The following is a 13,630-nucleotide window of genomic DNA, read 5'->3' as shown; positions in this document are numbered from 1 at the left end:
AAAAATCCATCATTATTCATCATCATCATCATCATCATCGTTTAACGTCCGCTTTCCATGCTAGCATGGGTTGGACGATTTGACTGAGGACTGGTGAAACCGGATGGCAACACCAGGCTCCAGTCTGATTTGGCAGAGTTTCTACAGCTGGATGCCCTTCCTAGAATATATTTATTTATATTTATTTAAGGGCATTACTATAGAAGAATGCCTCATGCTAAACTACCATAATAAACACATTTTTTTTACTAAACTCGAGGAAATGCAACTCTCAAAAATTGGCCTCAAGAGTTGCATTTCCTCGAGTTCAGTGAAAATGTGTTTATTATGGTAGTTTAGCATGAGGCATTCTTCTATAGTAATGCCCTTATATAAATATACATATATCATCATCATCATCATCATCGTTTAACGTCCACTTTCCATGCTAGCATGGGTTGGACGAAGCACATATTTATGTGATGCATCCAGATATGCACATGCATTAACTTATTATTATTATTACCATTATTATTATTAATGTCATTAGTTTGTCACATTCTGACTTTAGTGAGATAGTATATCTAAGACTACATTTTTCAATGTGCCCTTTAAAAAAAAAATTACTGTTTTGAGGGGAAACAATTGTCTACCACCATCACCATCGTCTTCATCATCCTCTTCATTTTAGCATATACAACACCAAAAAATGAGAAAGCATTGTTTGTTTCACTGTTTGCTTATACTTGCAGTGGTTTGTTGAGTGGTATAACAGCAGTCAATTCACAAATAGCCGTCGGACTCATCATGATATTTATTGGAATATTTTTTATTTTCATTTCTGTATTTACATTTGTACTACTTGTCAAGGTACAGTTTGTTTCTTTTTGTGTGTTGCACCTATACCCGTTCCCTGCAGGGTTCTCTCCCCTTGTTCATTGCTTCTGATTTATTTTGTTTGTCGTTCTTTAACATTAATATAGTTTATGAATAACCTTGTAATAACCGCTTCCTGCTACCATAACCATATTTACACTCCCATGAACCGTCATCCCTCGTGACTGTCCACGTGACCGCCCCCCTTCCATCCTCAAAATTATTATCTACTGTATGTCTTGCAGTCTTATGCATTGTTTCTTCTTTGGTTTTTTATTATTGTTTAGTAATAAAAATAATAATAATAATCCATTTTTTTTTTTCCTGCTTTGCTGAACAGGGGCTGTAAATATTTCTTAACTCTGTGCGGGTTTGTTTTATTATTTGGTCCTTCATGTACAACTTGCTCTAGATGAAATATTTCTAAAATTGTCACAGTGAATTACAGAAGCAATAAAAATAATGCCACTGTGTCTTTAAAGCAGTAAAACTGCTGTCATCCTTCGTCTTTCGCTTTCCAGTTGTGCAATCAAATGGAAAAGTTCGAGTTCTACGTTTACTACAAATTCTTTGTTTCTGGTGAGCAAAACAAATGTTGGAACTGACCTCCCCTCCTCTCCACCCTCTTTCCATGATCCCGTTTCAAAATATTGATAAATTGAAAGAAACAAAAAAAATTTTTTTCTTTTTTAAAATTCAAATCCTCTCACCTTATTTTACTTACCTTGTTTAAGAACCAATCGATCAATCTTCTCTGCTAAGAAATACCTGTGATGGTGGTGGGGTGTTTTTCTTAGTGGCAAAGGGGTCGATAGTGCAGAGCAAGTTGTGTTTATGGGGTTATGGACTGCAATACAAAAGTAGCTGAAGATGGAACGCAAAACATTAACTACTATTACTATTTGGAGTCCTGTTTGTGGCATGCTTTTGTTTATGTGCTTTTTTTTTTATTAAAAAGAAACACTTCTCATTCACCTCTACTTAATCGATTTTTCTTTATTATTTTACTAATTATATATTTTTCTCTCCCTTGTTAGTAACTTTTTCACATTTGTCATAAACACTTTTGAAATTTTCATTTTTATTTTTACCTTTATTTTTCTTTCTTTATTTCTCTCTCTTCTAATAAATTATTTTTCTTTTATTTTTATGTCTCAGCAACAAAGGAATGAAATATTTGAATCTTCGTTGTCTCCTATTATTATTATTATTATTATTTATTTTAGTAAATTTTTTTAAAAAGAAAAAATAACAAATAAACAAAACTGCTACATTTGTGGATTTCTTTTTCTAGCGGCTGGTTCATTTCCCTGTCGGTTTTTGGTAGTCATCCTGGCTTGGGGGTGTTTCTAACCCTTGTCTCCTTATGTCTCACTGTTTACACAGCAGCAAACATCTTAATGCTTATTAAGGTATGAAGTAGTTTCTAATGAGTTCTCTTGTCTTAACTCCTCCAACTCACTCCAGCTCTCTGCAAAGTCAAAACATCAGGTGCCACTTCACACGCATGCACGCACACACACATGCACACACACACACACACACACACACACACATGCAAAAGATGGTTTCGTTGTTAATGCTTAACACCCTTGTTGTTGTTGTTGTTGTTATTATTATTATTATTATTATTATTATTATTGTTGTTGTGGTGGTGAGCTGGCAGGATCGTTAGCACATTGGGCGAAATATTCAGTAGCATTCCTTCTGGCTCTTTATGTTCTGAGTTCAAATCCTACTGGGGTCAACCCTGCCTTTTGTCCTTTTGGAGTTGATGTAATCAACTATCCTCCTCCCCACAAAATTTCAGGCTTTGTGCCTATAATAAAAAGTATTATTATTATTATTATTATTAGCTGGCAGAATAGTTAGCACTTTGGACAAAATGCTTAGTGGTATTTCACCCATTACATTCTGAGTTCAAATTCTGCCACTGGGTTAATGTAATCAACTACCCCCTTAATAGTTTCAGGCCTTCTTCCTATAGTAAAAAGGGTTATATTATTATGAAAATGGTGAGCTGGCAGAATCGTTTGCACATTGGACAAAACGCTTAGCAGCATTTCTTCTGACTTTTTATGTCCTGAGTTCAAATTCTATCAACATCAACTTAGCCTTTCGTTTTTTTTTTTTTTTTGTGGTTGATGAAATGAGTATCAGTTGAACAGTGGGCAGTGTGCGTGGTGGAGTTGTTGACTTGCTCCCTCTCCTCAAAATTGCTGGCCTTATGCCAATAACTAGAAAGAATTACTACTACTACCACCACCACTACTACTACTACTACTACTACTACTACTACTACTACTACTACAGTAGTTTGAGATTGCAGATAGCAACAGCAGAGTGTTGGATAAAAGCCTTAAAATAATTATTGCCCTCTTTGAATCTAATCAAATCTTACTTACACTGCAGGTCCCCCATTCAGGGTTGAATAGCTAAATCCCATTGATAAACTGGAGTTTTGATATCTTTGACTGACCTTGAATGCAGTTGGAAGAAATCAGTAATTAATGGCTTGGTGCCAATACAATCTGACACAGGTTAACAAGTCTGACTGCCAATTCTAGCTGTCACTCTTGACTGAAGCTTTGCTACCCTGCAATCCTCCTCAGCCATGTGCAACCATGATGTTGTGGGCTTGGCATGTTTCTATTTTCAGTCCTTGACAAGATCTTCATTGATGTTATCCTTTGCCCTAAACATCGATCCACCCTTTATAACCCTCTCTGCTTTCATCTGGAAACTGACATCATTATTTCATATGTTTGTTTTCCCTGCTGGCATGAGTTGGACAGGTCATTATGGTGTAAGTTCTTATTCTGAACCATGTCGGACTCTTATTTGTTCTAGTTTTTGGCATGAATTATACAGATCGATGCCCTTCCAGTCACTGACCACTTCATGCAGTCTGCTGGGTGTCCATTGTACAAGCTCTGCAGAGGTTATCCTCTTTTCAACAGGTCAAGACTAAAGATTTTTCACAATCCTTTCTCTTTTGTCTTAGTGCATTTACTGACCACTTCATGAGGGTGCATGACTCAGTGGTTAGGGCATTCAGCTCATGATCATAAGGTCACGAGTTCAAGACCTGGCAGTGTATTGCGTTCTTGAGTAAGACACTTTATTTCATGTTGCCCTAGTCCAATCAGCTGGCAAAATTGAATCGTACCTATGATTCAAAGACCCACCCTTGTCACATTCTATATTATCCCGAATCTCCTTGATTACATTAAGGATATGCACGTCCGTGGAGTACTCAGCCACTTGCAGGCTGTTCTATTGATCAGATCATCTGGAACCTTTATCATAACCATCAGTGCCACTGACTCTGGTGAAGTTGTTTTGTAAGCCACAAGACAAAATACGCATCACCACTCCTTACTTCATTCAGAGCAATGTTACCAACACAATGCTTTGAAGAAAGGGCAATTACAGATAAAGAAAATGGAGTGATTGTGGGTGACAAGATAATAATTATTTTCCATGTTAGAAGCAAAGTGTTGGAATTGAAACCTAACAGTAAAATGTCTGCAGAGTATAATTCCGTTGTTCAAAGACCAGGTTTTGTCTTCTTGTCTCCTTAGCACTGATGCAATCAAGTAATGAAATTTATTGATGAGAGGATGGAAACATGAGTGTGAAGTGTTGAAATTACTGTAAGTTTGCTACAGCAGTTCAGTAGGTAGTAGCTTTTGAGTTCAAATGTTGCCCTTGTAATTTCTGGAGGAATTGCAGCTGTAACAGCTTAGTACTGTATTCTTTGGGTAAAGCTCCTTCAGCTGCCTAGCATCATCTCAACTTAGAACAAGCTCCAAATTTGAAAAGACTGAGAAAACAGTTTCTTGTATTGACAAGGAATATGTTTTCTAATAATAGAGACTAGCATTTTATATGTTGATGTTGACCTGCTAAAATTAAGAGTGGGAATTGCTATAAATGAAAGTAAACATTGTATCATTTAATCCAGTGTAAGGTTTGAATATGAAGATATAATGATAAAAATGCTACTACTAATAATAATAATAGTAATAATAACTGTTTCAAGTTTTGGCATGGGGGAGGGGGTAAGGGATTACATTGATCCCAGTGTTTCACTGGTACTTATTTTATCGACCCCGAAAGGATGAAAGGTAAAGTCAACCTTGACAGAAGTTGAACTCAGAAGAAATGCCGGAAAACATTTAACAGTTCTGTCAGCTTGTCAAAGATTAATGGTAATTTCTAATCTAAGCAGAATGTACTTTGTTTTATTAACCTTGAGAGGATGAAATCTAAAGATGAACCCTGTGGAATTTGAACTCTGAATGTAAAGAGCTGGAATTGATACTGTAAGATAGTTGTGATGATTGTGCCATTCCACCGTAATAATAATTACTTTTATAACAATAAATGTTTATAATAATAATAATAATAGTAATAATAATAATAATAATAACAAGGATTTCAAAAATGAAAAAGAGATTTTGATGTGATGAAGACCATTAAAGTGTATATTATATTAATTTTTACACCTGTAATAATTCAATTGGTTAAAGAAATTTCTTCACACACCTGCCACTTTAGTACCATTATGATGGATTGAACTTGCAAACTTGATTGATGATCCACAGCATTTAGCATCTTTATTCACTAAGCTGCAGTAACTCTGAATGACAACAATTATTAGTGAAGACTTCTTGTAGATTTTGATTTAGATTTTGTGTGAAACACTGTTGCTGCTGAAGGCAAGCATTTGTTTGTCGTCTCCTTCGTGGCTCTGTCCATATTGGAATCAATCTCTATTTTCAACAGTTAAATCTTCAATGAGGTTCTTTTTCTTTTTCTATTTCTTTCCCCTCTCCTCTGCCATTCTGTGATGGCCTAAATTACAGATTTCTTCAATCAACTAAACATCTTCATTGCTAATCATTAGATTTATTACAGTTTTAAAAACACATTAAATCAGCGAAACACAGGCAAAGATAATTGCAATACACGATGAATGTTTATGATTGATTAAAAAAAAAAAAAAACAGCAAAATTTATATATATTTTTTGTTTTGTTGTAGGCTTTGTTAAATAACTTTCTAGAGTTTGTTTGTTTTTAACTCTAAGAATGTCTCTCACAACACCTGTATTAAAACAACCCCTGTACTTGAACCATCACAAGGAGCATCCAGCCATAAAAACTATATTGAAACTGAGATATTGGAGCACAATGTGGTTGTCTGACTCATCAGATCTTGTCATTACCATCCAACCATGCCATCTATTTATTACAACAATAATAATGCTGTTTTTAATTCTGTGTGTGTGTGTGTTGTATACAAGCAACTGGATTTTGCGAGTAGTTAGAAGGCTTTAATGAAAGTTGAGGGTCGTTAATCTGATCGTCCAATCTGGTTGTTGGTGGTCCTGTTGCTGAAGCACAAGCTCTGATTACACAACAAGGCTAGACACAGGGTTGTTGGCACAATTTACAAATTTATTTCAGATAGATTGTGTGTGTGTTACTTTATCAGGCCCAGAAAAATGCAGTTGTCTGCAGCAGAATTTGAACTCTGAACATCAGGATTTATAACTAAAACTTCAATTTGACATCTTGTCTTTCTCTATTTAATTTTATCAACTTGAAGTAATACTAAGTTGTTAATTCTAGATCTACTAGAAACATATGGAATTGCACTGGGTGTGTGTGTGTGTGTGTGTGTAGGAGGGTGGGACTGTGATGTTGAGGCATTGATCCTGGTCTTTTGAGATTTTAAACACATACATGGGTATTATGAATTGAATATGATATAAATCATATTGTGGAGAAATGTGAGATAATGCCACATTCATGCCTTTCCCAAAGATATTAGTCAAGTGAAACACTGCCATAAAGTCTGTAATAGTAGTAATAATAATAATAATAACAATAATGACCAATTGGTCAAAACAATGAACACAGTATATGAAAAATTGTGGCTAGCCATAACAGGAACAGAAATAGCCCACATACAGTAAAAAAAAAATATGGGGTAAACTGTTTCCAGAAGAGTAGAAAGGATGCTTCAGAGGCTGATATGGCTGTTGTAAAGATCAATTATTGATTAAACTAGCTATATGTGAAGATTGCACAGAGAGAGAGTTGGGTCTATGTAGCAGGACATTGATTGAATACCAGAAGGTTTTTAATGTTCTCCATCCATGGATCCTGAAAAAAATGTCTTTTAGTCAGGTAGTATTGAATGATAAGAAAATAGATAAAACATGTCAGGAGTAAATAGCAATCAATTTTGCAGATACAAAAGCGGTTATCCAAATGAAACCCATTTCTATTCAGAATGGAATTTCCAAAAGAAGAGTCTTCCTTTTCTGCCTGGCAGTGACGCCTTTAACTTCTAGAACTGGAGTTGGATGTAATGCCATGAAAAGATAATCCACCTCAGGTTTTAAACAAATAGAACTGCTACTGTGGATAGTACATGGATTTGTTAAAGAAACTGATTTGAGATTTAGATAAGAAAAAAATGTGTCAAGGCCGAATAGACAAAAAGGAAAGAAAATTAATATCATATTAGATAAAGAAATGAGATAAGAGAATTAGACTACAGACAGACATACAAATATTTAAAAATCAACTAAACAGTTTGCAACACACAAATAGATGAACAAGAAGATTTAGAAGGAATATTATAGATGCATCAGACTGAGACTGAAGATTGTGTTAGAATAATAAAATACTACCAGAAAAAGAGATGCCATAAATATACACTGGAAATGATCTGAGGAAAAGAGTAAATGGTTATACTATGTAACATACATGGCAATACATACAGACAGGTGATGAAGGCTAAGTGACCAGATATTGTCATTAAGGACAACCAGTAAAGGGAAGTGCTTACTAAGAGAAACTGTGGGTAAAATGTATTCCTGTAGGTAGGTGCATTAAGAACTATTCCTAAAGATTTGAATTGATGGATAAGAAGAAATAGGCATAAGACCTAGTTTAGTGCAGCTCCATAAAACTGTTATTAGGGACATCTAGGATACTTGGGAAAGTTCTTGGCATCTAAGGTTACTTGTTTGCAATTTTTTCCAACAGTCTAATCTGTTGTGCATAAATGGAATAATAATAATGGTTTCAAATTTTGTCACAAGGGCATCAATTTTGTGGGAGGAGATAAGTCGATTATATTGACCCCAGTGTTTACCTGGTACTTAATTTATCAACCCAGAAAGGATGAAAGGCAAAGCTGACCTCGGCAGAATTTGAACTCAGAACGTAAAAATCATGAAATGTTGCTAACAGTAATAATCCTTTCTACTGAAGGCCTGAGATTTGGAGAGAGAGGTGTCTAGTCGATTACATCGACCCCAGTCTTTCACTGGTACTTATTTTATTGGCCTTGAAAGGATGAAAGGCAAAGTTGACCTTGGCGAAATTTGAACTCAGAATGTAATGACTGGCAAAATACCGCTAAGCATTTCGTCTAGCATGCTAATGACTCTGCCAGCCTGCTGCCTCAATGATAATTTCTCACATTGGCATATGGTTAAGGATTTGTTGGTGAGAGGCATAATACATTTATTCAGCTTCAGTGCATACCTGGTTCTTGTTCTGAGAAATCAGGCAAAACCAGCTATTGTAAGATATGAACTCAAGAGTCCAGAGAAGATAAAGTAAAGAGTACTAGGCATGTTGTCCACTATGTGTCACTTCGTTACTCTCTTTAATAATAATAATAATCCTTTCTACTATAGGTACAAAGCCTGACGTTTTGCGGGTAGCGGACCAATTGATTGCAATGACCCCAGTGCTCAACAGGCACTTATTTAATTTAATTTGAACTCTTAGCATTTGGCCCAGTATTCTGATGATTCTGCCAGTATTAAGTGTAAGTGAAACTGGTTATAGCTACTTAAACTAATCCTTAATAATGAGAAAGAATTTAATTTAATACCACTGAAGTATCAAAAAGCAACATTGGTCAAAGCAGGGTTTGAAATCAAAATCATTAGGATAGCAATCTAGAGGGTTCCTGTTGTTTCTGTTATCATTTCTATTATCTTTGGTTGTTTATGTCTCTCTACAGACTTTTATTTCTGATGGATTTTCATCATTTAAGACATCAAAATTTAGATATTTTCCTTGGGTTTCTTTCCATAATCTACTGGACATCAAAACCATTCAGCCATGTTGATAATGATGCTAATGACTGCTTCTACAAAAAATTGATTGCTTGATCTTTATAGTTGATTTTTTTTATTGTTTTATATATTTTATTAATATATTTAAATTTTCATAATTTCTTTTAGTTTAAAAGGAAGAAAATTCTGATTTGTTTATTTTATTTGTTTATTTATTCTCCTCAACTTTCCTTTCCACCTTTACTTTCTGGTCTTCTTCTTATTACTATTGTTGCTACTACTGCAGCTGCTGCTTGCTACTTCTACCCTTACTAAACCATAATGTAATCTAACAAGGTACTAATCACCTCCCTGACCCCTGCTCCTCCTCCCATTCCACCTTGGCTTTCTTGAGAACCCATCTCCCACCACTACTCTCATTGTTCTCCTGCAACTGCATGCTACTTGTGTTGTTTGAGTTAACCCTTTCATACCTTACTCATCACCACTGGCTTGATGGTTCACTTTGGGATTTAAATACGGGGTTTCAGTTTAATTTGAGTAATGTGTGTTAAACTTCATTGTATGTGAGTTTATGTACACATATATACATATATATATATGTGTGTGTGTACACTCAGAAACACACACTTGGTACTATTTTAACAATTTATTAACAAAACAATATTTTAGGTAAGTAACTTTTGGCTCACCTTCTATGTAATTAGTTCTGGGATTTGTTGATCAGAAGAAAATGGCTTGGCCATTTAAAATTCAGAAAACTAAGAGTGCTTCCACAGGGTGTTATGTTTGAATGACACACACACACAGCTATATGGTTAAGTCACACAAATGGACCAGAATGATGAATATGTTGCTGATTCCTTCTTCAGATGTAAGGTTTGGTAATTGGGGAGTGAGCGGACTATCACTGCTTTAACTTTCCAGCTCTTATTTGCAAAGGAAGGTTACTGCAGCTATCGTGTGTGTGGAAGTGGATGAGAATTATTAAACAAAGTTTGGATGGAATGATCATAAAATTAATGATCCATTTTCATTAAACACAGAAAATGTGGAATCAAAAGATTTAGATAGAATCAATGACCTAGTGGTGTGGGAATGAAAAAAATGTAATTCTGACAATGAATCAACATTTTATAAGGATATGTAAATGTTGCTTATTTAGTAATATTGCAGTCTATGTAGTGAGACAGTGTGAAATAAGCACGACGTGTGTATCATGATGAACATTTAAAGTAAACTGTAATATATTGTAAATAAATCATTTTTGCACAGAGTTGCGATGTACTGGTGCCAAGCTGTATCTGCCTTTGCCTCTCCCTTGGATAACATTGGTGCAGGGAGAGGGGAGTCTTCCACAAACTACCTTGTGCCTAGGAGGGAAACTTTCTAGGTTCAACCCCATGGTCATTCACAACAGAAGGGGGTCTTTATGTACTGCAAATGACAAAAAACTACCTATTGTGCAAAAATAAGCTATTTGAAGTATATTGCAGTATGAAGCGAATATGATGGATATCTATGAATAGGTGTTTGGTTAAGATTGATTCCCAGCCACGTGGTTTTGAGTTCAGCCCTACTGCATGGCACTTTGGTAAAGCACCTTCTATTGTAGCCCCAATCCAGCCAAAACCTTCCAAGTGAGTATGATGGGCAGAAACTGAAAGAAGCTGGTCGTGTGTGTATGCATGTGCACATGCACACTTTCAATACACATTTTATCCAGAGGTTAACTGGTTCTGGTTTTCTGCTAATATTCTGCAGGTGTACACATGACAATATGATGTTGGCACTGATTTCAAAAGTGTTTGGCTGCTCATTGTGTTATGGTCTTTCTTTTGTTCTTTTCCTTGGAATCCAGAAATTAAACATAAGTTCTTGCAGTTTCACTTTTGAAATATGTGTCCCTCCAATAATATAAATGTTTGCTCCAATTATTGTGATACACATATCTGTCTTAAGCTGTTTTATGTTCAAACTGGCCTGATCTGGCTTCTCATACTTACTCTACAATGTCATTATAAAAATATACAGTCACATCATTGAAATCTCAAAGCTGCAAGATGAATAAATAAGCATTACGTTTAACAAGATAAGCTGAATGTCAAAAGATTAAATTTTAAAATGGCTGAAATGATTGATGAAGTACTTTAAAAAAGGCCTTAATCTTTTGAACAACTGTCCACTAACTGTTGAATGCAACAGTGATGAGATTAAATTATCTTGGCATCACTGCAAACTTAAGCGCGTGCACACACACACACACACACGTTACCTTGCTGGACAAAAGCAATGAGGTTACAGAACCAGCAGATCAATGAAGTATAAATAGTTTGCAGTTGTACCCAGAGAGTTGCAATTTCAGACTTAACCAATGTTGACTTCAGTGTTCACTTTTCTGAACTTACTTGGTTGTGGATTTGTTTCAGTTTACTTATTATTACTGCTTGAAACTCTTGGTTTTCTGCCTGTGTGGAAAAAGTAAATGATTTACTGCTGCTGTCCACAGACAATTTGCAGAAACAATAGAAAGACATACCAAATTCTTGTAGTATTTAGTTCTAACAGTATTAGTTCCAATCCCTTGTGATTGAATTGGCCTTTTGATTTTGTTCATCGAAGATAAATGAAAACCAAACATACCAGTTATATGTATGGGCCACTTGAAACTCACCTTTATTTTTTTATTTATTTATTTATTTTTTTTGTCGATTGTTAAAAGAAATTGGTTATTCAGAGCTGCAATAGGAAAACAGTGTGTGCTCTAGCCAAGTACAGATTAATATTTCATGTGGTGAACCTAGAAGAATGTTTAATCATTTGAAATGACACCAGTAATGAGAATCAAACATTATTAGCTTTAACCATTTTGTATTCAGATTTCTTTCTCAAAGGAAATGCTTATTTATTCACAGTGTTTTGAATTAATCCTCCATTATCTTGTAGCTTTTGGAATTCAATGATGTGATTGTTTATTTTTAGAATGACATTGTAAGGTAGGTGAAAGAGGCCTGATCTGGCTGGTTTGAACATAAAGCAATATTTGGGCTGGATATGGCTGGTTTAGATGCTAATGGGTTAATAGTAATTCTTGTCAAAAAATACAAGGGAGAGAACTTTGAAATTGTTATTGCTGAAACCAGATGGATGACATGATAATCACTATACTGTGATAATTTGTATTGAGGAAGCTGAAAATAGGTGGAGAGAGAGAACTGTGTTGTGTGTATGTACACAGGCATCTTATAAGTAAATAGACCCCCCCCCACCTCATCATACTGTTTAATTTGTGTGGCCACCACTCATTAGTACGATGCCCAAAAGAGTTAAATAATTAAAAACTGCACAAAGCATTATGTCTACTAAATATTAGATTAAATATTTAAATACATTAAATGACATTATTTTGTTTCTAGAAATAAATCTTACAAAAACATTGGTGTTTTAAGATGTCTGTATATGTGTGTGTGTTAAACATTATTTTAAGCATTAATGAAGATTTAGGGGTACTTTGTATCATATAGTGATCACAGTTTCCGTAGTAACAGCCACTGTGTATTCAGAGTGGGTATGTAGAATTTTTCTTTTTCCCATTTACAGTTCTCATTCCTAAATTAATAAATCAAAGACTAAACTAACGCCAGCAAGCGTGAACTCCTGTCAGAGTGTGTGAGTTAATGTCATTAAAGGGTTAACAGCTCTTGTTTAATTATCTGTTTGTATTTTCTTGATAGCATGGCCTGTACTTTGTCACTCTGGACTTTGTATTGTTTTACTTTCTTCTCTTATATTTTGTAAATATATGAATATTGCAATTTTTGTTTACTTTTCAAAATAGATGCTTATGTATGTATGAAATTCCATTTGTTCTTGGTTAAAGTTAGGATTAAATACACATTTACATCTTTAAAAATAGCAAAAACATATTTATACAAAGTTCTGTTATAGAAATACATGTAAGCATTATATGTTCTGTTTTAAAATGTGACATACATTCATGTGTGTGGCATGGCTGTATAATTTAAGGGATGCAATTAGGGCTGTCGTTCAGAGTTCCATTCCCCTGCACAGCACTTTGGGCAAGTGTCTTCTGTCATCATCTTCACTTTACAAATACCCTGTGGGTGAAATTTGGTGAGACAGAAATAGCGTAAAAACACTATCTTTATATGAAGTATGCCAAAAAACACAAAATAGAAAAAGAAAATGAATGTATACTTTAAATAGCTGATAATTCAATTTTCATTTCTTTTTAGAATTCATGCATTAGAAATAATGAACAGTACCAAAGTAAGCCTTGAATAAAGGAAATTTAATCAAAACTATTATTGGAAGTTTGAAAATGCAGTTCAACTGTAAAAGACAGTTTAGGAGGGAGTTTTAAACAAATCCACTGAAGTGGTTTATCATAAATCATATTAAAGATGGAACTGTTCAGAATGTCTACAAGAAACATTCGGAAGACTGCCAACGTTGATAAGACCCACAATAGCAAGAAAGGGTACAAGAAACATATTACCATAATTCAAGAAAATCTTTCTCTTAAGAAAGTTGTGAGATATCAATTTCAAAATGAAGCATTCATCACATTTTGAAGGTCTGTCATTGGAAAAGTCACATTTCAAGAACAGTCCATGTTCCCAGGGAAGGAGATCCAGATAAG

At 34.8% G+C, this 13,630-nt stretch overlaps 1 protein-coding gene across 6 annotated transcripts in view; it reads left to right on the top strand.

Moving 5' to 3' along the window:
* The window catches only part of LOC106875112 (secretory carrier-associated membrane protein 1), a 124,950-nt gene that overhangs the window by 100,467 nt on the left and 10,853 nt on the right, over positions 1-13,630 (top strand). For 3 of the 6 annotated variants that reach the window (XM_052975700.1, XM_052975701.1, XM_052975704.1), the window contains one exon: positions 732-849. The exons of 1 other annotated variant lie outside the window; for it this stretch is intronic. In XM_052975700.1, the coding sequence (XP_052831660.1) occupies positions 732-849 (118 nt within the window). Of the gene's footprint in view, positions 1-731; positions 850-2,149; positions 2,268-13,630 lie in introns of all 6 variants that reach the window. 2 more of the 6 variants (XM_052975702.1, XM_052975705.1) reach the window with 1 other exon arrangement.

This window comes from Octopus bimaculoides, chromosome 22 (genome assembly GCF_001194135.2).
Source record: "Octopus bimaculoides isolate UCB-OBI-ISO-001 chromosome 22, ASM119413v2, whole genome shotgun sequence".
NCBI classification, from domain to species: Eukaryota; Metazoa; Mollusca; class Cephalopoda; order Octopoda; family Octopodidae; genus Octopus; species Octopus bimaculoides.
This window is presented reverse-complemented; position numbering and strand designations above follow the sequence as displayed.